Here is a 24,699-nt window from a genome sequence, read left to right as displayed (position 1 = left end):
TGTTTAAAATAGAGAGGGTTTCTAAATATATATAAAAAACACACAATAAGCAGCTAAGGAGAACAAACACACAGGAAAAAACAAATTGTCAGACAGCAGCAGACTTCAGATTGCTTGAAAAGATGCCCCCCATAGGAAACAACAATTAATATGCGTGCACAGGTTTTTATTTTGTGGTAAATAAGTTTAATTTGTTATACAAGAGATCCACATAGTAGCTATGTACTGAAAGAAGTCTATGCCCTTTGCACATACAGACAGGTTGGAGAGAAGCCCTAAGGCCAAGTCCAACCATTAACTTAGCACTGCAAAGCCTACCGCTAAACCATTTCACAGCATCATAAGGATTAAAAAGATCTTTATCAGGAGTCAGTAGCAGGAACAGTAAAGCTTCCTGAGACACAAAAGAGCTGAAACTTCATTTACCTTGTTTATTTCATACTGATTTACTGGGATCCGGCCATTCATCACGTTTTCTCCAATTTCTATAAGCCGCCTTTGAATGTTTTCCACAATTATGTCTCGGGGCTGATCAGAAAGAATCTGACCAATTACATAGCTGCAAAAACAGTTCAGAAATCAAGAAAAGCTTAAAACACGCAAAACCATTACAGCAAACACATTCCTCCCTTCCCATGGGTTACCTCTACAAGTTAAGGAAACTGAGGATGAAGTCTGATCCAAAATTTATAGCAATTTGCCTGGATATATATTTTCTGTTGTGTTTTATTTTATTTATTCATTTATTTTACTAAGCAAATTATTGTAAATAGTTCTAATGTTAAACGGTGGTCTGGAATTGCTGAGTCCAACTAGATTCCATTTTCTGTTCCATTTTGCTTTGCCATTTATTATTGCAAAGCAGGTATCTGAAATGGGGGAACCGAGGAGAAGAGAGAAGAGAACACACAAAGTTAAAGCAAGCAAAGTCTTGCCTATTTCTGTAAAATGTGGTTGGGAAGATCTGCCAGCTGCAGAAGAGTTAGTCACTAAAGAACACTCTCAAACATTTGTATAGCTTTAATTACTAATACATTCCTAACTTGGAAAATTTTGCTTCTATTATGATGCGTCTTTTCTTAGAAAATGCAAGTCTTAAGAACAGTAAGCAAGTGTGTGGTGTATTTTTACAAATGTAAAAAAGTACTCATTTTTAGATGCATTTGGACCACAATTTAAGTTTTCAAGAGGCAGCATGCAACGTAAGTTGAGTCAGTCCCTTGATGACCATCTCTCCATCCACTCCAGGGCGATTTTTCCTACATTGTTAAAAGTATTATCTCCACTGAAGTTGAGCATAAAAATGTCCTGTGCAATAATTCATAAATCATCAATCCACTATCCATCATAATGTAGTATCAGAAAAGCTTCATTTGAAAAATGGAAGACAAACAGTCCTATGGAAAGCTATCTTCTCTCTTGTACACTTTGGACTGCTTTCTTAGAGGATGCTGAGACAGTCAACCACCAATTTCTTTTGCCATCTTTGAAAAAAAAAATCTGAACCTATGACTGCAAACACTAGTAGCACCTTCCATTTTCACAAGATTGCAGCTGTGGTTATTATACTACATATAAAAATTGCAACAAATCAAATCCACTGCTTCCACAGAAGCTGTGAAGACAGTGGAGCTAGTGACACCTGGACTTGCAAAATCATGATCTGTAACTAGTGCCAGAATGTACTGTTTACCACCTCCTACACCAATCAGTTGAGATACCCCAACTCTGATGTTTGCTACCGACCTACACAGGACAGGAAACAGCCACGTGTTATCAAATGTTTATGAAGCACGTACTGTTTAGAACAGCAAAAAGGACAATACCACAAAAAGAAACTCACTTTCCAGTTTCTTTTGCAAGATCACACCAATCTCTTCGGACTATATCCAACCCTTTCAGTTCTTGTTTAGTTACGTATTTCCCATCCCCTGTTGGTTCCACAGTAAGAGCAGCGTATTTCTTCTTCTTTAACAACAGCAAGGACTTGAAGACTCCATCAATATCAATCTCCAACAATTTATACAGCTTGTTCACTTCATTTTTGATCTGTGAATGCACCAACATTAAAACCAAATGCAACACTTTAACTGTGGACAAATTTAACTTTCACAGAATTAAGTTTAAAACAATTAACATTACGCACCATGTGTTTGTAGACGCCTTTTAAAGACTCAGCAGAATCATTAATTGTGAAATAAGCTGCACAGTAATCACTACTATTAAAGTTAAGGTTCCCCCACTGGTTTCCTAAGGATTTACAGCTTGGTATATCTACCTCCCTAACACAATTAAGCAGAGCAGAGAAGCAGGGTACTGAATGTGACCTTGCAGATAACAGAATTAGGCCCTTCTTATTATGGCAACTACTTCACCTAGAATCTCAAATCAATTACACAACGGGTTTCAGGGTAGGAACAGATAAAAGATGGTACCTTGGAATACAAAACCTCCTTTATAAAAAAGGTACTTTGCAATTCTTGACAGCACAAACTTAAAAAGGCACTCCCCCTTCCCTGGGACAGGTGGGAGCCCTATGGCTGCATCCCAGAGCTCCATGTGTATACCTCTGGGAAAGACACACATAAACTGCAAGTGTTTATTGACACCCTTCCCCACAACATGCCTACTTTCTTTAGTCTGATTTCTCTGAGAGGAAAAGAGGAAAAGGAAATTCTTCTACACTTTTCTACTAATTTGCAAACATTAATTAAAACAGGTCATGCTCCTTTAAAACAAGTGATCTGAGATAAAGAAGTCAATGGGATAAAAAAAAGCCAAACATTTGACTCTAAAAAGAATCACGCAGGCTCAAAAACCTACCTGTTCTCCAAGAAAACATGAAGCAAAGCCAGAAGTATTTAACCTATTATGACAACTCCGTCACAGATTTAAAAAATTATTATTGAATTAAAAGATTATTATTACATGAAAATAGAGATAAAAACATGCAGATAAAGTACAATTAACTTTCTTAAAGTAACTTTCTTACACACTAGAAATGTAAATACACCTGAAATTATGAGTTCATATGACAAACCAAAAGCAAATAAAAAATATAAAAAACCAGAAAGGTTTCTTTCTTCCATGCCAACAATCTTGCTACACATACTTAAAACTCAGAGTGTCGCTGGTCTTACATTTACAAGACTTTCACAGAATATTGGACTACAAATAAATAATAAAAATATGTGGTTTTTTGTTTTGTTTTGTTTTTGTTGGGGGGGGGGAGCTTCCATAGCTCTCATTATTTTCATTGCAATTTCTACCTCTCAAAAACAGATTCTCACATCTTTTCTTTAAAATTTTCTTACTTTCCTTCAACAATTTTAGACAGCTATAAAAATTCCATATTGTCAATTGCCAATTTTTAATCAAACAGATCTCTTCCATACTCAGTACACCCTGTAAATTAATATTTGAATTTACCACTGGAAATCTGATGGCACATAGAGTGTAATACATACTACATAACTAAAACAAATGAAACTGATTGATGTATCTCATGTCAAAACACAAATCATTAAAATCAAAATTATTTTTGCATTGTAATTGTAAAGTACAGTTCCTCCAAATTAGTTCCATATCAGCTTACCAGATACGCAGATAGTCTCCTGATAATTTAAATTGGTAAAAATGCTCACTATAGAATGACGCTTTTCATTTTAATTAAATCAGTATAAAAATGCACAGAGCAGCTACACCTAAAGATAGGGCACTCTGAGCTTTCATTACAACATATCTTCCAAAAGTGGTCAAGTCCTCCTCCTGTCCTAAACTCTTCTTCTGCTGTGGGGGTCTCTCTCAATACCTTTGGCTCTATTCACAGTGTAAAAACACAGACATGCAGGAAAGCTTTAAAAAGAATAAAATTTCTTACCTTGTTCCCCAGCTTGAAGACCTCATCCAGATTGGTACTGTTGGTATTTATCATAATGGAATCCGTGTCTCCATAAATCACTTCGAGGTTCATCTAAATGAAACAAATCACTTTGAAAAACAAAACCCCTCCGTCACTTGAAAGTCCCACCTCATTTTCAAGACTCCAAGAGATCATTGTCCATATATCGTCACTTAAATTATAAAAAGCAAAAAAATGTATTTTTTTACTGAGAAGTCTGTAAATCTCATTAAGACATATTTGAATTCAAAGAGAAAAATGAAACAAACCCCTGCTATGCTAAAAACAAATCACCATTCAATTGCGTACATAATAAGTAGTTAAAATTTTACTATACAAGTGTTAGAAAAATAAGTCAGTGAACACTTCTAGTCTTGAGAAACAATGGGAACTCTAATCACCAGTAAGTTTGGCCTGCCAGGACAAACGAAGTTCACTTAGATTCAGAAAGAAGAGAGAAAAGTTCATGCTATTCAGATAAGGCATTTACTTAGCCAACGTGCCTGAAGGGTAATACCACAGTCAGGTTGTATCCCACCTCATTTGTGCTCATCACAATACTATTGCAGAAAAGTCACTTTGGAGTAAAAAACAAAACCAAAACAAACTAACAAAAAACACCAAATAGTGCTTAGATGCTTTATAAATCTACTTTAAGTACTGGCTAATGGGTACAGAAATTGACAACACCACAGACAATACTGTCCAGATTAGGCTGTTCTTTTTTTTTTTTTCTTCCAAATTTTGCATGTGGCTTAACATTTCTGTCTTCCTACTCTCATCTTTTTTCTTCTGCTATAATCCAGTTACTGGCGTTGGTCCTCCCCTGGCCAGCAGATCTTTAGAGAGCAAGCTTCTCCTTTTGGATAAGAATCTAGCTACTATAACCCATACATTTTTATCCTCAGGCTGAGCTACTGAACAGTTACTGCTGGATGGAGATGAACACCACAACCTACTTGATTCCTTCTCTCTGACTGCAACTCTGCCCTTCGTATTATGTCTCACTCTGATCCTTGTTAACAATTCAAATGCCCTACTCTGGAAAAGACTGTGTTCAACCACCAGAGTTTTTATCCATAACCAAGAGTGCCTGCCATAATACTTCGTGATGAGGGAGGAAACTCTGGACAAACTGAATCACATGAATAAGCTTGAGGTGTGTATGAAAGGCACGGCAAGGAGGAAGGTGAAAAGAAAATTTGTCACCACCAATAAATGTCACCAAAATATGGCCACGTGCATCCAATAACATCAGCTTGAAAAATGCGAACCTGATGTCTTCACTGGTGGAGAATCAATGCTGCTGTAAAAACTACAGCACAGCTATGTCCATATGAAACTCCATACAGTCAGAAAAACACCCTGTGACAGAGTTTAAAGGATGCCAGAAAATAAACCGTAATAAAACACTAGAACACATAATGTAACAGGTCTGTGAGTAAACTCTAATTAGCACTGTTGCTAATTTGCTTGAAACAGTTGCACATAGGCTTCAAGCAGGGACTAGATCATATCTGTGCTAGGAAAAGAAAAAAGCTATAATCCATTAGGAAGGATTACATTTGTAAACCAGGCATCCTAAGATGTGATTTCAGGTCTATTTGGGTTACAGTTCTCCTAGAATAAAAAATTTCACCAGGTGTGCTCTTTAAGGGTAGTTGTTTAATGAAAATGCTCAGCATTACCTTTTGCACCATCTCCTTGGTATGCATCAAAATCTGAAATGAAAAAAATAATCAAAGATTAGCGTATGATATAATTACAAGCTAACGCACGCAAACACATCCATTAGGTTGCTAATTCCAAATGCTCTCACCTTTCAAAACAAAGCAAACCACCTCTCTCCTGGCAACACACAGTCGCCTTGATACTCCTATTACATGACTAAATTCTCATCTGACCTCGTATTAATGCTATTATTAACTCCCCTAAAACAAGATTAAAACAAATCTCAAAATTGCATGTGCACACACACGTTCTACGCTAGGAAAAAAATAAAAAGAACACTGAATCAAATGCTCAAATAAAATCTCACCAGGAAATGTCAGAACGAAGGTTCTTTCAGTAATTTAGGTCAGTGATCTTCTGCGTTATCTCTTGATATCATTGAGACTTTTATCCAAAAAAAAACAAACAAACAAAAAAAAAAAAACAAAGTCCTGACTTATTCAGTACAGCCTGGATGGTGCTTGCTTATCAAGAATCTACTCAAAAGGTTGATCACTCTTCCAGCGATCTCAGAACGAATCATTAAGAAGCAAACTCCTTGAGGAAACCAGAAATGGGACAGGGAGTTGGGGCAGAGATAGGGCACTGATGTTGAATCAGTGGGCACACCTGTGTGTAACCAGGTTTGTTCCTCAGCCACAAGCGCATTCCAAGGTCCCTGAATCCTCTGAATAGAAATTCTTTGAACTTCATCAATAGCTATAAAGACCTCACACAAGTAGGGTACTGTCCCCATCTCCAACACAGGTCAGCATACTGGAGAGGGGCAGAAGAGTTTATCATCTGAAGCCAAGACACCACCGCAGCGCAGTTAACGACCAAGGAAAATTAATATGATGAAGAGGAAAGCGTAGCTGCAGCACCAAGGATTGGTGAAGTTTGCGGAGCTGTGTGAAAGGTTGGGCAAGCATTTAAGTGCCTGGTCTGTTTTGCACTTGGTCCTGTTCCAGGTGACCTTTTACATGTATCCAGGATGGCTTGTTCAAACACGGTCCAGGTTTGTTTACTCTGTGCTGCAGTTGCATCAGTGTGGTTAAACTCTCCTGGTTAACCAATTAGAGCAAAAGCAGCTCTGTGGGCTGGATGTGAAAGTTGTGCTTTCACTGCACTCTTTAACTACATCACCTCCAACTACATTCTTCACTTCTCCACTTCCAAGACTCAACTCCCTGCCTCATATACTCTAGGCTCACCTCTACAAAATCCCATTCCCAGTCCCTCCTTACCCTAATTCCCATGCTTCCCTAATTTATCTTCCTACCCTTTCCCAGTTTCCTGTACTTTCTCTCAATTCTTACATTCCACTCTAAGTCTGATCTCATTCTTCCTTTCCACAAAACCCTTCTTTTCTCACCCCTCCTCCAACACCTGCTCCATTCCTTCAGGCACATGGCCACATTCCCACTCTTTTCCCTGTTTCCTGTCCTGCCAGCATCCAGGTGCTGTGGCACGTGGTTCCAGGCTCCACTTGTTTAGTCCCTGCTCCCTGGTTTCAGTCCTTACCCTCCCCTCTCAGCGTAAACCTCAGTGGTTTTTCAGCTAGTCCTGCTACTGGCATACATTTAACTTCTTAAAGAGGATGACTCTGAAGCACGTGTTATAGCAAAGACAAATCAGTGGCTGTTAGGTCACAGTTTGGTACTCCAGCTTTAAAGATAGTCAGGCAATGCACCATTTTAACAGATTATATTAAATTTAACAACCCTGTTAAATTTGAGTTGTTTTTTTTTTCCATACGTTAAATCCTTGGCCATATTTGCCAAAAAGACAATTGCAACTAGTCATCAGGAAGTCCGCGACAGGGAGCTAAACAGTAGGAATTAGCAGGGATGAGGAAAGAAAAATGATGCCTGAACACTGCTTAAAGTCCCAACTTGCAGAACACTGTGCTGGCCTCAACCTTCCACCTAGACACAGAGCAGAGAACTGAGGAACAGGAAAATGGTGGGTCTGAGTGGCAGATTCTGTCCATGCCATACGTGCTCGGGTCCATCTGATTCCATTTTAACCAAAAGCTTTAAAAGGATATTCCGCTCCCCCATTTCTAACAAGTGATTCGGATGGCACTGCCCCACCACCTTTACACGGGGTTTGGAAATTTTTCTGGAGACATGTGTCACTGCTACATGACACCAAATTTCACACGCAGTCATTAAAATTCTAGCTTATTCACCCCCCCACATCCCTGTTCTCTCACTTATTAGATAACTCCTACGGAGGAAGGTTTTATCTTTCCCTTAGTGCTCCAAAGGGGAAACGGTAGTCACTGAAGCACAATTAAACACACTGGACAGATAAGAGTTTGTGTCAGAGAAAAGAAGGCCTAACATTTGTTACCCTCAATAATTTCTGGCATTTTCTCCTTCATCCTTTAAAAAAAAAAAAAAAAAAAAAAGCTATCTACAAATAGTTAGAAAGATAGCGTTTTTTAAAATAGAATTATCCCCCACTAAAAAAGGTTTGGCAGCGCAAAAACCATTTCTCAATTGTCTCTGAGGACAGCGGAGGATGTGGGTAATTACAAGAGGGTCACAGACAAGTTAGCTTCATCAAGTGACTGGCATATGTTAGTGCTACCCGGTCTGACAGAAGATCACTTGTAAGTGCCAACAGCTACAAAACAGAAGGTTATAAAGGCTTGCTAAAATTCATTAATAAGGCAGTCGGTAGTTATCTGATTTCACAGCAACACCTGCATATTTATCTTCTCATTACCAACTGGATGATGGAATTTTTTTCAAGCACATTTAAAAAATCTGCCAACTTCAAGTATAAAAAAAATAAACTTTGTGGTTAATTTTTCCCTTAACAAAGTACAGCTGTTGAGAATAATTGTTCGAGATCTTACCCTGTAATGTCAACTGCAGCAGAACAAAGAGTATTTAATTAGCAAATCTATCCAGTAATTCAACACCTATTATATAAAATGCCTTCGTGATTTTATTCAGGATAATTTGCTAAGAGGGTTATTACTGACATTCAGATGAAATTTAAAATTCCTACGCAAGTCGAGTCATAATAGCAGTAATGATCCCCCCAATCAGGAGATACTGTGTCACACAAGGTTCTTTTGCAATGCAGCAGCCGATTTCCTGACTTCTTAATTCCTGGGCTCAGCTCAGTGAGAGCCCTTCACGCCAATATTTCAGTCAGCAATACATCCTTAATGGGACTCTATTAAAATACCTAGAATAAAAATGACTTTTTTTTTTTTGTTAGGAAGAATGACAGCACTGCTATCATATCAATCACGAGCAGTTTCTCAGAAGCGCACGGCAAAGGGAGGGAGGTTTATGGCGAGGCTGGGAAGACAGAAGAAAGAAGGAAGAGAATAGGAAAATTGTTACTCGTTAGTTTCCTTTTGCAAATAATATTGCGCCGCTCATGAGAGCTGGATTGTCTCCTATTGCAGGCAATCCAAGTAGGAAGAATTAATTGCCTGGCAACCCATCTGTACAGCCATGCCCCTTCCCCCCAGCAAACATATACTTCTGAAAACCTGTGAACTTCCCCGCACAGCCAACATCTGTGAAATTCCATTTTAACTTTCTCCTCATAAAAGCGAGGCCAGCAACACACCCGTGCCCTCGCCCGTGAAAAGTGAGTTGACAGAAATGGAAAGACTGCCGTTGCAGACAATAAACCAAAATGCAAAATCCTGTCCTAATTTGACTCCAACTTGCTGATTACTTAATTAAATGAGAACATGATTTAAGAAAGGGAATGATTAAAAAACCACAAATATACAAGGAACAGCTTTTCCATTGCATCAAGTAGTTTTAAACACACCTTACTTAAAAGCCACTAAAGAGCATCTCCCGACAAGAGGATGCTTACGTGAGAATAGGATTTCTAGCTGAGCTACAACAGAACAGGGCACAAAACTAACGTGCAGTGCAATGCAGAGATTTCTCCTGGAGACGTACAAATTCTCCGTAGACTCCCAGGGCCACAAGCATAAGGAAACAGAAAGGTTGCTTCATGAAGACGATCAGGCTGAAAAGACTGACCAGAATGATTACAAAAATGCTGTACCACAGATGCATAGCAAGAAATATCATTTATTCTCTTGCTTTGCACAAGGAGAAAAACTAACATTCGTATGGCGTTGACAAAAATTGCATTTTTGAAGACTATTCTGTAGTCACCTCGTGTAGACCTGAGATTTTGTTTCCACCCCAGGTGTTTATTTGCGTAATTACACAGCAATACTTCTGGTACCAGCTTTAACCATTGATATTAGCCAGCACTTCCCACAACACAGAGGATTGAACATACAGAAAAAACTGTGTTCCAGTACGCGTTGCCCCTAACCTGGCTACATAAGCGTTTCTGCACCCCTGTATTTTTACAACCCATTCATTAGCTTTGTTACTATACTATGATAAGTAGCCTCTACACTATTGTTGCAGAATATTGCAAGAAGACTTTTTTTAAGGAGGATTTTCAAAAAAAAGGTTTCTATCACAGGCCAAAAAGGTACGTATGTCATAAGAAAAAGTGAAACAAAGATGGAAACTTTGCTTGCCACAGAGAACGAAGCATCCGAGTGCCGTGTTTTCATTAGACAACAGACTTGATTTGGTGGGGTTGGAGTGACCCAATCCAAATAGCTGATAAATGCATTTGTTTCAAAGAAATGCAATTGAGCATTTGCTTTACTTAGACAATGCATTCAAGGTTTTATTTCCCCAAAACGTTGTCTTAGATAAGCTCAAAAGCATCAGAAATACACCACCCTGTGCATCCAAAATTTTTCTTCCCATGTTTTTTTTTTTTTTTTCAGCAACACTGAAACTACCTGTCCATACTCCACCAGCAAAGTTGACAGGCAACACCATGACCTTGCTGGATAATATATACGAACCCAAAACTGGATGGTGCACCACAACCAAAGGGAGAATGACTCCAAGGCATGAAGCAATGTACACAAAGATCAGTGACACGTTTACATGACAGCAAAAGGTAGGATCTTCTGCCTCACAAACAACAGAACATGCACAAAGAGGCAGCATTAGAAACACTCCGAACACAACAAAAATCATGCGTATATTTGTCACATTTTGACAAGGAACGCAAACATGACAGTAAAACACTGAAGAGGATGATATGAATAAAATTACAACTCAAAGACAATGTTCCCTTGATGCCAGAAACAATTATGTACCTTTAAAATTCTACAATACCTCCACTTCAGGTATTTGTGGTAAGCTTTAATGAAGAAAACAAGAAAAACAGAATTAATTTTTTTATGAAGTTACACCCTTATTGGGCATTCTGCACAATGTATTACAAATTATACTACACCAAAGTGAAATTTGACCAATTTTTAAAGAACTGGTTTGGTGCTAGGATAGAAGATAAACAATGACACATACTCCTACAGCTAAGAAAAAAAGAAAAAAGAAAAAACACTAAACAAGAAGTCCGCACCCAAAAGATTCTTTGTTAGAAATTCAATTAAAAACTTGGAAATGGAGAAACTGAGCGCTCAGTGACAAAGCTGAACACTAGACTGGATAGAAGCCAACTGGTCCAGCTCTTAGCCCAGTTCTGGGTTCTCAAAGTAATAAGAATAGAATGTGAGTGGCTAACAAACTGCAAAAGTAACCTGTACAGCACGGGCATTTTGTAACTCTCAGGTCCACAACGACTGTGGCCAGAGAAACCACGCAACAGAAGCACGGGCAGTTAACTGAGAAGCACGGGGTCTCACAGCCCACCCACTCATTATTTTCTTTCTGTCCAACTCATTCAAAACTGACCACCTAACATGAATAAAGAGGCAGCGAAGTTCTTCCCCCCGCCATTTCAGTCTACGAAAATAAAAACAAGATTTGTAACACCTAGGGCCCCTTGAAGAACATGGTACTCAAACCAATTTTAGCTCATTAACTCTTCTGAATAATTTTTTATTTAAATCCATTAAATACATCTATGCTTGATGAACATTTTGTACTTAGCTAGAAGATGCAAGGAAACCTTTTGTGCATTTCAAGTACATTGCACCTACCTCAAAAGCTAAGTTTATCAAAACCACAAGTAAAAGCACTTCTAGTAAACAAGAATATGACAAGCCTCATTTACCATTTCCTAATAAAACCAAAACATGTGTTAAGCTATTCAATATTTAAATGAATACACACAAGTATAACCTCCTTAGGAGTAAAAAAAGCAGCACGTGTTTTAGCAAAATGAAGTCTTTCTGTTTAAACATTTGTTCATTTTACTTTGTTACCTAAACTTAACTGGTTTAACATAATTTAGCAACTGAGAATCGGCCTTTCTCCAGAAAAACATGCAAACAACAAATGACAAGAACAGTAAACAATTAAAATGAATTCCTTACAAAAGCAGTGTAGTCTGTTTGGTCAGACAAGTTAGAATCCAGTCAGGTTTACACCTGAGCAGAGACTTTCCTTTAAGTAACAGCAAATTCTATTTCTGAATATGAAAGAACAACCACACAGCCCTTCACAACAGATTTATGGTACGTTTAATTTTACAGACCGCTCTGCAAATATATAAGCATGTTTCCCTCAACCTTGAGCTGACAGGAATGTAAGCTCTTTAAGTCCCTATCCATTTCCCAGATAAGCTACTCTCATAGGCATACATCTATCCTTTTCCTACAGAAAGGATCAAGGAGTAGATCTCAGTCTGTCTTCAGTATTGGAAGAAAATACTTTTTCAAAGAGAAATAAGGCTAATACTCAACAACCTCAAATTATTATTAGTCTGCAAGATTTAGTGAAGAAACTCAGAAGCCAGGAATATTTTAATTTTTGAGTAGTGGATAAATTCAGTGCCATATCCAAAATGATGACAAATTCCTTGAGAGTCCAATGGGAGTTACAACTCTAGAAGGCCCTCTGCCCTCACTTTCAACTCCTTAAAGAACATTTCCTTACGAAAAGAAAGGTCAGTCTTAAGAAGGATCCCTTAAGGATACAAGGGAGCGCGGACCGGCAGGACATAAATCTGAATTACTTTGCTACAGTTGTACTGATTTGTGTACTTTCAGTAAGAACCACAACAAACCAATTCCCACCTGATGAGTACTCTTAAAAGAAAAAGGGCTTCTACTGAAAAAAAAAAAAAGAAAAAAAAAATTTTACTTTAAGAATCACAGGCACTTTTGCAATAAGTATACTGAATAGAGCAACCTCTGTATAAACACAGGTATATTTCACTGAAAACAATCCTGAAATTTTATTGCAGTGAGAGGATACACTGGTGCTGGTAATGAACACTGCGTATGAATGTCATGTACATCATAAAATCCTTGAAAGTTGTTTCAACAGCTTTAAAACCAAGCTGTTCTTTCATCAGGACTAAGTGGTCGTCTATCAAAACAACATCTATTTCGATTTAGAGATGGTTTTTAGCCTCTAATTAGCCTCCAAAGAAAGTTCTCTTACCTAATTTCTTAAATGTCAGGCAAGATTTTCATACAGCATAAATTTTGCTTCATTAAATTAGATATATTTAGACAACATATGACGGTTGTTTATAGAAAATTAAACAATGCTCATTCATCCTTCACCGCTGGTGCTGCCAGCAGAGTTTGGGTTTTTAGGATCACACAACCCTCGCTGAGGGATCAAGGGTTGCTCAGACAGTGCAGGATTTATCTGACTACATGGGGCAAAATGATCTTTGCCAACAGGCTGCCCGACCTGGTAAGGAGAGCTTTGAACTAGGACTGATGGGGACAGAAGAACATCACCAACTATTAAGATGGGAAGCAAAGGCTGGGGCATGAAGTGAATAGGAAGGACTCTATATTGAACACGACAGGGCTGACAGGAGTGCTTTTCAAGCCCACATAAATAAGGGAGTGCCTACAGGACAGCATTATGGGGAAAGCTCTCACACCTCCTCAAGGCATCAGCATGACTGGGTGCCTCTCTGGGGGGCCTCTGTACTTGTGTAGGCACCATAGGAGACACAGAGGAAGACCTACAAGTCGGCATGCAGCCACAGGGTTAGGATTTCATTGGGACCACTGAAACATGGTGGGAAACACAATGATCAGCGAGACTCCTGAGGACTGAAGAAAGGAAGTGTCACTGCTAGCCTCAAGGTGGGCAAGGCGACGACCTCCAGAGGTCCCCTCCAACCTCAGCCAGTCCTTTAAGGATTATCCAGGGAAGCACAGGCTGCTCAGCCTCACCGCAGCCCGGTGCTCACTGGCAGCTGGCTGAGCTGCTGTGCTCGAAAGGCTGGGACCCACAGCACCGCGTCCATCTGGACGCCAGCTGCAGGTGGCCGCGTGGGGCTGGATGCCAGCCCGGGGCTGTGAGGTGCCCGTGGTGGTGACCAGGCAATGGGGCAGGGCGTGCCCTCAGCAAGTCTGCGGGCAGTGCAGAACCAGGAGGTGAGCCAGGGGGCTGCGCTGCCGCTCAGTGGAGCCTCAGTGGCCTGGAGATGGCTTCTGGTCTACAGGAATCTCACCAAGTCCAACAAAGCCTCCAAAAGCCTCCAAAATACTCACTCCAGATCTGCTACATTATAATCCTCTCTGATTAAGGAAGGAGAAATTCCTGTACATCCAGCGCCCTAACTCCACTGGGATGTTCAGGTTTCCCTGAGCTACTCAAATGTAAAAGGTAGGAGAACAATCTGGGGTACACAGACTGCTACAGCGACCACAATTGTTCTTAATAAGCAAAGTATATAGTAAAAAAAACACTTTAGGATTGCCCAAATAGGCAAAAAAAAAATAAGTATACTCCAAGATGAATCTTGCTGCATTGAAGAAGTAACTGAACAAGTTTTTTGTCATGTAGAAGCATACACACAAAGTACTGGAGACCGGGAAAAACTGTTGCTTCAAGTAGAGGAACCTTGGTCTTCTGACATTGTGCCATCCTTGCTGGTTACAACAAATAAAGATATTCAGCGTGCATGAAATAAGCACTGGTAACAAATGGAAATTTTACCAAGATACCCAGTCAGGAATAAATAAGGTCAGGACACTGCTGAAGTCTCAGAAACTCACAGTCACATTTGGACTGATTAAAGTAGTGAAAAACCAGGAGTAGGGCAGGTAGCACCCCCAGTGTGTCCAAGAACCAGGCACTGCACTGCTGGGGCTCCTCCAGTCTCTTCAGACTAGCCCCTGTGGCAGCTCTGAACTGCCTTCTTAGGTGGTATCAGAGAAATAAATCCATTTTCCACCCTCAGTGGGACGCTTAACCTTTTCTGCTTCAGGCAGGACCTAGTGATTGCTCCAAGGATGTGAAAAGACAACTAGGAACATGCATGGTTAATAACACGAAGTCTCAATCAGATTTCCTATTTGTTCAGTGTGACCTCTGTACAGCACTTGATGAAGCTGACCTGGACACAGACAGAAAGAGCTTCTGAGCACCTCTGCCAGCCAGCCACACTCATTTCTTTAAAATGAGCTTCCTGAATTCTGTCTGCTCCCCACTCCCCCCCCCCCAAAAAAAAAATATGGGGTTCTTGAGGACATAAAAGACCCTCTTGCCCCTGAAAAAGCCATGCTTCTGACATAAAATGTCAGAAATAGTGGGCTACTAGGTGGTTTTAAGGTACATGGCTAATTTCTGTCACACACCAAGATCTTAATGTGGAAGAAAAAAAAATCAAAGTAATTTAAAAAGTTTGTTCTTCTACTTTTAAATTTACTACAAAATAAAATTACTAATTAACAATCCTAACTTGCCTGTTAAACGGGGCTTGCTACTGTAAGTCAGCAAGAGGAACTACGGTCTGTGTTGGTTGGGGCAACTTCATCTCCCAGATTTTTCCTATAAGGACATACAGGGGGAAAAAAAAAAAAAAAAAAAAAAAAAAAAGAGTCCATGCCAATGGAAACTACTGCCTATCCCCACATCCACAGTAGCAAGCATCTTACAAGCACTTAAAGGAGCTATGTATGAACAGTATTTGATGTCACAGGGCTCTCGTAGAAACAGGAACATGCTGGATGACACCATTTTCTGAGTACGCTGAGAAAAGCTGAGCTTCAGGCCAATTCCTCAAAGGGCCCACCTTCTTTTCAGTCTTCAAGACTGCTTCAGTTAATGGTCAGCTGGTTGAACAATAAACCTGAAATAGCAGTCCACAGCATTTTTAATACCATTTGTCTGTTCAACAGCCTGTCTCACAACAGAGGACACCTGCACTGTTTTCAAAAACAGAACTAAGTTAGAGGCTTATCAAAGTATTTGAATTATTTTTTGAGGACTTTGGACTCATGTGAAGAAATGACAGTTTCAGAAGTGACTTTTATGTGTCGGTCTGTTGTTTAGCACTGTGTGTACAGCTCATTTCGGTATTTAGGGATTCCACACTAATAGCAGTACGGCTTTATTGCTGATGGAACCAAGTGGTTAAGATGTCATTATCCGATGCCACAGGATGTGGATTTGTTTGTTAGTAGTACAGAGAATGGAGATATTAAGACTAGGAAAACAAACAAACGTAGTTAACCTTTCAACGTGACCCGCTAGGAACCCAAACCAAAAACTGACTTTCAGCCACCTATCAGATTAAAGTAGCGGGGTGTTACCACTCATTCAATCCACCTAAAATAATATTGCTCAACGGGAATACATTTCTGCTCTAATGATAGAAAAAAATTAATTACAAACGCAACTAAAGCATACTACCTCCATAAATCCATTACTGTGAGAGAGGCATGCTGATTATTTTTTAAATCCTTAATTTGTCATTTAGACCTACTGTTATCTCATTTGTAAAGAATTCAAAACACATTTGCACAAAACTAGCTTTCTAAAACATTAACAATGTTTATAAATCTCTCTCTTATTTCCCTACAATTTGACAGGATTGATTTTGTGCTACATACTTTAACTCAATCAATCTTTGACTTTGGAAATTTTCATTTAAATTCTTCATCCCACAAATTCAGTTAAAGAAAGAACATCACAACCTAAAGGTTTTGTTTAATCTAAAAACATACCTAACGAGCTTTCCTACTTCTCGTTACTGGAGTTTGAATCATTAATAAAAATCTCAGCTTTCACTCATATGCCAAAGAAGCCTCCTTTCAAAGCTCGCTCTTGCTCCTACTTTTCAGTTTCAATAGAAGGCACCAGCACTAATTTACATTATTGTCACAGCAGTCATTCAATATCCTCATTAGAATTATGTCTGAAATGAGACCTGCAGGGCCTTGAGAGAAGTTTTAGTGCCAACATAATAATCTAAGCACAAGCACTGGTCAACAGTAGCTTGATTTCGTCCACTGCTGTTATTGATGCAAAGTGACTAAAATCCAAACTGCTTTTTAATGCCTTTAGATTATTGCAGGTGGCTAAAACACATTAAAAAAGGAAACATAAGGAATGATCAGGATCCAGTATAGGAATGGAAATCTCTAGGAATTCTCTCGCACTCTAAGACCTGGTTTGAACTTAAAAAACAGAACAGTCTTACCATTAAAATAACACAACGACCATAATAAGTCTACGTACATTTCCTTTAGAGAGTGGAAGAACATCAAGTACTAAAAACATATATAAATATGTATTCTAACTTATTCAAGATGATATTAAATCTGCTTGGAAAAAGACCCTGCTGACCAGCCTCCATGCCAATGCTCTGCTTTCAGGCATAGGTAACGCTAATTTTAGCGTGACCCAAATAGCTGCAGAATAAGAGATTTTCCCAGGAGATATACATAAATACATGAAATACAACCAGTAAGAGACATTTGTTCCCTTTTATAGGTCATGCTATAGGTAGTGTATCCTTAGGTCCGTTGTGTTTATTAACCTAGACATTTATTTCGACCATATGTACACATCAGCATTTATAGGAAGATGATAATTTCAGATTCAAAGTCATGAACCAACCGCAATCTGACAGCGGTCAATAAAAATATCCCAAGATATTACATAGAACAGAACTCATTACACCTTTCTCAAGCTTATGATCATATACACTGGCAGCTACAATCTTAAAGAGAAAAAAGGAAAGAAAAAAAGGCTGAAGTGAACCTTGACAGTTCATCTACTAGCCTATTACCACTCTGTTATTCAGATCAGCTACAGTTAACTGTACGTCTGCAATGGCTCACACGTCCCATCCACCTGAACTACTACAATTTTTCTGTTTCACTTTTCCCTTTCATGAACAGTTGCTCTGCTACAATCTATCGCATAAGAAAACCGTCACAAAGCTGAAATACAGCAAATTCAAACTATTTGAATATTTATTTGATTAAAGTATAGAAGATTATTCTTACTCTGATAAAGTATAGAAGATTATCCAGTAGAGGAGAAAGGTAATTAACATCTAATTTCAAAGCTTTTCAAATAAGCCTCCCCAACAACACTGGAAGAGTTCTACACTAAATAAGTTTCTCATTTTCATTCAAAAAGGCACACCTGGCAGACCAACAGTAACAGTACGAAAGAGAAAACAGAAGACAAAGAGGCATTCAAATCAAGCAAAAAAAAACATGTTCCCCGCTCTCTTCCACATGTGTTTGCAGTCATATCATCAAGTAATATTTGAATAAATGAGGTACACTCACCCTAAGAGAGAGAGAGAGGTAATTTAACAGGTTAGATAGAGGAGAAAAGATACTTAAATTGCCTGGAAGTCAAGTAATAAAGACAACCCACAAAGCCCGGTAGCATACAGACTTCTAGATTGACTTTTGAGAAGAATTTGCTGACGCCACTGGTGGTTGAATTTCCAAGTTTAAAAACAAAATCTTCAGGTAGGTAGCTTCGTGCATCAGCAGAACCAAATCCCCAGTCTGTGAGGCTGTTTACTGGGGCCTGTCTTCAGCCAGGGTCTCTGCTTACAGCGCCATACCCCCAGCACTGCATGCAGATGTCCCCAGCATGCCTGCAGTTGGGATCTGCAAATTATGTTGCCTATATTGAGAGATCATCTGCTGTCTGTGCTGTTAAACGTTATTATTTCCCATACCCTTCAAGCATCATTTTCTCCCGAAGTTTTGCACTGTGCTATAGAACACACCCTAAGCAACAGTAGAAAAACAACGACCAAGACTTCTACGGGATTGTTTTAGGGACAGAAGTTCGCCAAACATCTTGGTAATGAAAGGAAGTGGTTTGTACATAAAGAGAAAATACTCAAAAGTTGCTCCTAAAAAAACCAAAAATCCACCTGTGAGAACAGTTAAGAAGTCTTCACAACTGGGTAAACTAACATGGAATGAAAGTCGGTGTGAGGCTCGTGTCAGAACCGAGACCGTTAGGAAGGTAATGATCTAGGAGGAAGATTAAAAACAGCCAGATTGTTTATTGGTCATTTAAAGGATGATGTTTCATAAAAAGAACTTCTGATCTCAACAGCAAGCTACAGATGAGGGGCTTATGAGGCAGGCGTCTTCCACAAGAATGTCTCCCTCTAGAAAAACAGGGACAGCTCTGTCCAAAAGCGTAGCTGTCCCATGAATTCACTTCAGTCGTTGCCAGTAAGGGCCTGAGAATAGGAGGGTACAACGTTTTAAGATCAGATGTCCCCTGCCCCCCTCCGCCAAAATAACAGATCTATCTTGGAGCAGAAGCAGCTTCAGAAAAATACTCCAATTGCTGCTCCTGCTGGGGAGACAGGAATTTATGATGGGCTACGGGAAGCACCCCACCGGCCTCAACACTGACACACCGACGAGGGCTGCATCATAAAGGCCTTGCACACTGTGAGGGATTGCCAAGCATACCATAAAACCAGAATGCCAAATTACAATCCTAATCTTGCTTCCAAGCCCTGTATTTTCAGCCCTCAGCCTGGATTTCCCCCCCCCAACACAAAGTATTAGATGTCAAAAGGTTCGCTGATTGATTCCTGGTCTAAGGCTAATTAAGACATGGCCAAACTGTGTCCATGTCTTACTTAACAACAGCATTCAAGCAAGTTTCAAGCAATCTGATTAAAATTGACTAAAAGTGTCTTCCTTCAGTAATCACTTAGACAGAATGAATTTTACATTAGCAGGATCAAGCACACGTCAGGCCTCAGTGGAAATGAAAAGGGCTTATAGTAATAGGATTTATAAATCCACCGCATTAGGTTAATGGCTAGATGATTTACATGGAACTTTTCCCCCTCCTCCTCACCCTTTAACTCAAAAAGAAGAAAGCCAAACCCACAAAAACAAAAACCAAAAAAATCCCAACCCTATATTTGGCACTTTTAGCTACGAGTGCCAAGGCAAAAACAGCCTTTCATGCACTTCTTTTTAATTAGCTGAAAATTAAAAGCCACGAGTGATCCTTCATTAACTCTTTCAGGGCAGAAATAATCAATTAGATTTTTATAAAGCCAGAAGGCTCGAAGACCCTAATGACCCGTTCCAAACAAACACAATGAGCTATCCACACACGCATAATGAAGCTGTGACGGTTTGAACCAATAAATATGCAACCGATCAAAAATGAGATCCTCATTCCTCATGAAATTGGCGGTAATGGAGTTCTCCATATGAATATTTTCAATGGCAGCGACGACTCTGAGAGCCCTTGCTCTTTCTCAGGCGGCAATTCAATCCTCCTGCTAGTAGTGGTTACTAATGACACTGGGACATGGATGGCTTCAAGCCAGCGTGCCCTCGTTGCGAGCACTGGAATGTCCTCCGCCATGTGGGAAACCAGGTGCTTTGTTTTGTTCTTTTGGCAGCTGAGGCTTTCATTTGCTGCAAATTTGCAAGCCAAGTCAGTCAGCTGAGCCCCCGCGGCAGCGGCAGCCACTCGCATCTGCTGCCTTCCCCGGGTGCAGGCAGGGAAGGAGCTCATCCCCAGCAAGTCCTACCTGCAGCCACCTCTCCCAGAAGGTGAGCCCAGGTCAGGGAGGGAGGGCGAAAGCTCGAGCTAAACACGCGCCGCCCTTACGTTGACCAAAATGAGTTCAGAGTTATCAGCTAACAAGTCAACTAGCCACCACTTGGCGTTTTCAGGTCACCGTGCAGCCATTAAGAAATGAATCCAACACTGGGATTAAAGCAAACTGCCAACGCCACGAGCTTAAAAATAGCCGATCAAGCACCCGCCCGTTGTCACCAGGCGCAGTTACAATATCTCCACCTCGCTTTCTTCCGTGGCGTTAGCCGGGCAGCAAAGCCCTGCCCTCCCCTGCGGTGGCAGCCCGGGTCAGGCCTGGCTGAGTCGTGCCCCTCCTCAACCACCAAGTTTGTGCTTACATCCACCTGCCTGCCTCTCTCGGAAAATGTATTCTCCCCGTCTGTGGCACCACACATTCGTGATTTGTCACAAGCCCAGGCCCGGCAGCCCGACAATAGCTGGGAGAAGCCGGTCGGCTCCCCGGCCGGCCGGGTGTCGGGTTCACATTCCTTCCTTCCCCACAGACACTTGTCCGGTGTCACACAAAGGAGGGACCAACAAACCTGATCCAGGGCCGTTAAATTCAGACAGCAAGGCACCACACAATGACCTTTACGAGAACGATATTAACAGGTGGCTGGTGTCTAATACAAATAATTATATTACACTTCGGCAGCGGGGACCAAAGTGGAAACACATTGTCTGGTCATCAGCAATTGAAGTAACGCTACCAGGACACCCTTTTAATGTTAGGAGCTCTTTTTCCTCCTTAACTCCAAAAAAAAAAAAACATCCTCCTTAGCATGGACAATGAGCTTCTGCCTCTACCACAAGGTACCTCACCTGAAAAATTCACACGGGAATCTGATGCTTCCACCCCAAGCTTGGAGAACGCTGCTCCCCTTTGGAGATCACACAGGGATTCTTTGGGATTAAATTCAAGCCTTGCCTATGAAGCGTTACCCCGTCTTTCCCTCTTGAAAACACATACCGACTTCAATTATAAACAAAGTAACGGATAGCATAGCAGTTCCCAAGCAAAGTTCTTCAAAACCTGGAAGAGAAACCAAGCTACACGCGATCAAATTAATTGCCCTCGCTCGCTAATTAGTTTTTCCACCATCAATCATCTCAAGTTAGCTGCAGTTTTTGTCACCCTTTAACCCCGAGACGAGCCACGGCTCTGACAGGACAGACAGCTGTGGCAGCGGCTGCAGCGTTTTGGGACAGGCAGCCATCTCCCACCATGCCGAAGCTGAACTCCACCTGGCTGGGGCAACAAGGGGATGGGATCCGGCGTGCTGCCCGACCCACAGCGCTCACCCCAACCTCCCCCGTGGGGTCTGCGTGGCGGGGTGCGGGCCGGGGGAGCCTGACTGTCACACTGCCACATGCCACCAGCGGCGAGCCAGCCTGCGCCGAGAGGGGCCAGGCAGCAGATCGGTTTCCTGTCAGCTGCGAGTCGGCCGACACTTAAGCTGCTCAAAGGCTTCTCATTCTTCCCTTTGGAAAGGGGAGGGCAGGTTCAAGGACACCGCAGCCTGTGAGATTATGTTCTATCCACACAAGCAAGAAGCTAGGAAATGGCAACTCAAAGCGAGGGGGTTTGGTTAGGGAATGGTTAGCGAGGGCCTCAGCCACGCTGTTAGAGCTGCAGAAAGTATAAAATGAGCCCTCGGGCACGTGCTTGCTGCTGAACACAGCCCAGTGAGAGCAGAACAGCTGGGATGTCCTGAGACACCTCCGAACAAAACGTACCCCTCCTGGGGGAAAGGCAGCTCCTTGCTCCCGTGCAGCAAGTGGCTCCTCCGGCCAGCAGCACCCCACACGCTGCAAGGAGCTCCCGAAGCTCACTGACAAACCAGATCTGCTTTGCATTCCCTTTTGACTTCAGAAAGGGAACCAGGAACTGGCCAGGCACTCCCATTTCAGGCCTCCTGAACCAAAAGCCAGTTTGGAGCAGCCAGGTGGGTGCTGCTCAGCCCCAGTGTCCTCCTCCCCTCGCCCTCCCACACCCCTCCCTCTGCCCTCACCTCAAGCACACTGTTTTGACTCAAGCTGGGGCGAGAGCTGAGCCTCACACAACACCTCTGGGAACTTCTTTCAGGGCTCCCACAATGATTTATAAGCAATACAGACAGGCCAAAAAACAGAGATGATGGTAAATCTGGAAAGTGACTGGAAACACACAAAGTAAATGCTTTGGAACTGAAGACATCTAACGCTTTAGTGAAAAAAAAAGGGGGGGGGGAGATAGGAGGGATAAAGAGCTATTAAGACAATTAAGAATTTGTAGGGAAGGTAAATCAGCAAGAAACAAAATCCAGTTGTCCAACAGCCCTCCAGTCTCCTTATACGTGTAAAAGTACTTCAGAACTGCTCCAAATTCTCCCTCTGCCAAAAAAGCACCACCCATCCCCAGAGTCAGTGTCATCTTTCTTGCCTTTTTTCTCCCCATTGAGATGTGTATTTATTACATATGCTTCTTCTGTAAGTCATTAGCTCTTCATTAATTCCTTTAGTTATTTATTCTTTCTTACTATTCTGAACGCTGAAAACAAAAGCAAAACCACAAAAGAGCTACCTAAAAAAAAAAAGTCAAACAATCAGTATCTGGAACATCATATGCTACAGTGACATGGTTAAATTATCCTATAACAATATGCTAATACATACAAGTCAAAGCATCACCTCAAGAATTAATGCCTGACAACAGTATCTTAAGGTAAAAGAAAAGGAAGGATGTGGAAGGAGAAAAAAATGAAGTTACAGAATTATAGCAACTTTGTTCTAGATTTTGACTGTAGTAAGGGGGATGATTTATATTTTTAGATAGTCAACTTGTACATGAAGACATTTTTGAAGGAAATGAGTTGTCCTCAGTGAAACTGAATCTAACTGACATGATGTTTTATCTTGCAGAAATTGTACAGTTTCGAATTAAGTACTGATAATGTAAATGGCAACACAGTCCAACAAAAGATGAGTTTTGTCTGAAGTCCTAACTTCGTTCATACACTGAAGATCATGTCTTTTACAGGGTGGTGTCCTACTAACTACTATGCTAGAAGTTTTTGATATGCAAACATGTCCACAAAAGCTAGTGACGCACACACAGATCAATTTAAAATATTTTCTGTTCCACAGCTCTTCAAATTAAAGTTGCATGGGTTCACTAGTTATAAAAGCTATTTTGCATCAAGAAATATACCATCACGCCGTGATCCTGTACCAAAACCTACGCAAGTCACAAATTAAGCCTGAAGTCTACCTATCAGTTCGAATCATGTGCTAGAAAGATACCAAAACCCCAACACTCTTCTATGCAAGGAATAAAATAAGCAGATGCTCATAAGAACTATTTTTTAAACAATCACCCAGAATGGTGAAACTAAATGATGTTGAATAAGAAGAGGTGATTCATATTTACGAATACATTAGCAAAAGGGATACTTACCACATCCCCAGAAGAGTCTGAATTTTGTAAAAATATGAACATTATCTTAAACTACAGACAAGAACAAAGACCCAAAGAGCACACCTTCTCCAAGCCACCCACTTTCTCAGGATTTAACAGAGTGGGACAGCACAGCCCCTAGTGACGGCACTGCTGTCAGCCACCAGCCTCACAGGGACCCCTCTTTGCAACTCATCCCTCTTCACAAAGGTACCTCTGCTTGAGCCCAGTTTTACACATCTCCCTGTCCCTGTGCATGGCATCTGAATCAAAGAGAAAACATCTCCTCCAAAGAAAAAGGTCTAAGTGATTTGTCTGCTGCAGATGCCTGCACCACTAACACAACCTCTCTCTCTCCCTACCCCCTCCCTCCTTCCCCAGTATTGTCTCAGCAAGCAATGCTGGCTTCTCAACTTGCTCTCAGCAACCAGCTTTTCTCCATGTTTTTTTTTTTTCCAGAGACCCCACATCTCTCTGGGCAGCCTGTGCCAGCACTCTGTCACACACCCAGCACGGAAGTGCTGCCTGGTGCTCAGAGGGAGCCTCCGGGGCTCCTGTTTGTGCCCTGTGCCTCTGGTCCTGGCACTGGGCACCACTGAAAAGAGCCTGGCTCCCCCTTCTTTGCACCCTCCCTTCAGGTCTTTATAGACATTGATGAGACTCACTCTGAGCTTCCTCTCCTCTTGGCTGAACATTCCCAGCTCTCTCAACTTCTCCTCAAAGGAGGTGATACAGTCTCATCATCATTTTTGTGGCCCCCCTTTTACTAAACAGGCTCTACTTCACACCCGTACCTT

At 41.0% G+C, this 24,699-nt stretch overlaps 1 protein-coding gene across 3 annotated transcripts in view; it reads right to left on the bottom strand.

Moving 5' to 3' along the window:
- Window positions 1-24,699, bottom strand: part of POLA1 (DNA polymerase alpha 1, catalytic subunit) — a 200,738-nt gene that overhangs the window by 127,152 nt on the left and 48,887 nt on the right. For all 3 annotated transcript variants that reach the window (XM_027449032.3, XM_072027409.1, XM_038168922.2), the window contains exons 27-30: window positions 5,590-5,622; window positions 3,881-3,973; window positions 1,844-2,049; window positions 427-559 (exon numbers count right to left, since the gene is read on the bottom strand). In XM_027449032.3, the coding sequence (XP_027304833.3) occupies window positions 427-559; window positions 1,844-2,049; window positions 3,881-3,973; window positions 5,590-5,622 (465 nt within the window). The remainder of the gene's footprint in view (window positions 1-426; window positions 560-1,843; window positions 2,050-3,880; window positions 3,974-5,589; window positions 5,623-24,699) is intronic.

This window comes from Anas platyrhynchos, chromosome 1 (genome assembly GCF_047663525.1).
Source record: "Anas platyrhynchos isolate ZD024472 breed Pekin duck chromosome 1, IASCAAS_PekinDuck_T2T, whole genome shotgun sequence".
NCBI classification, from domain to species: Eukaryota; Metazoa; Chordata; class Aves; order Anseriformes; family Anatidae; genus Anas; species Anas platyrhynchos.
The sequence above is the reverse complement of the archived record's forward strand: the minus strand, read 5'-3'. Positions and strand labels throughout refer to the sequence as shown.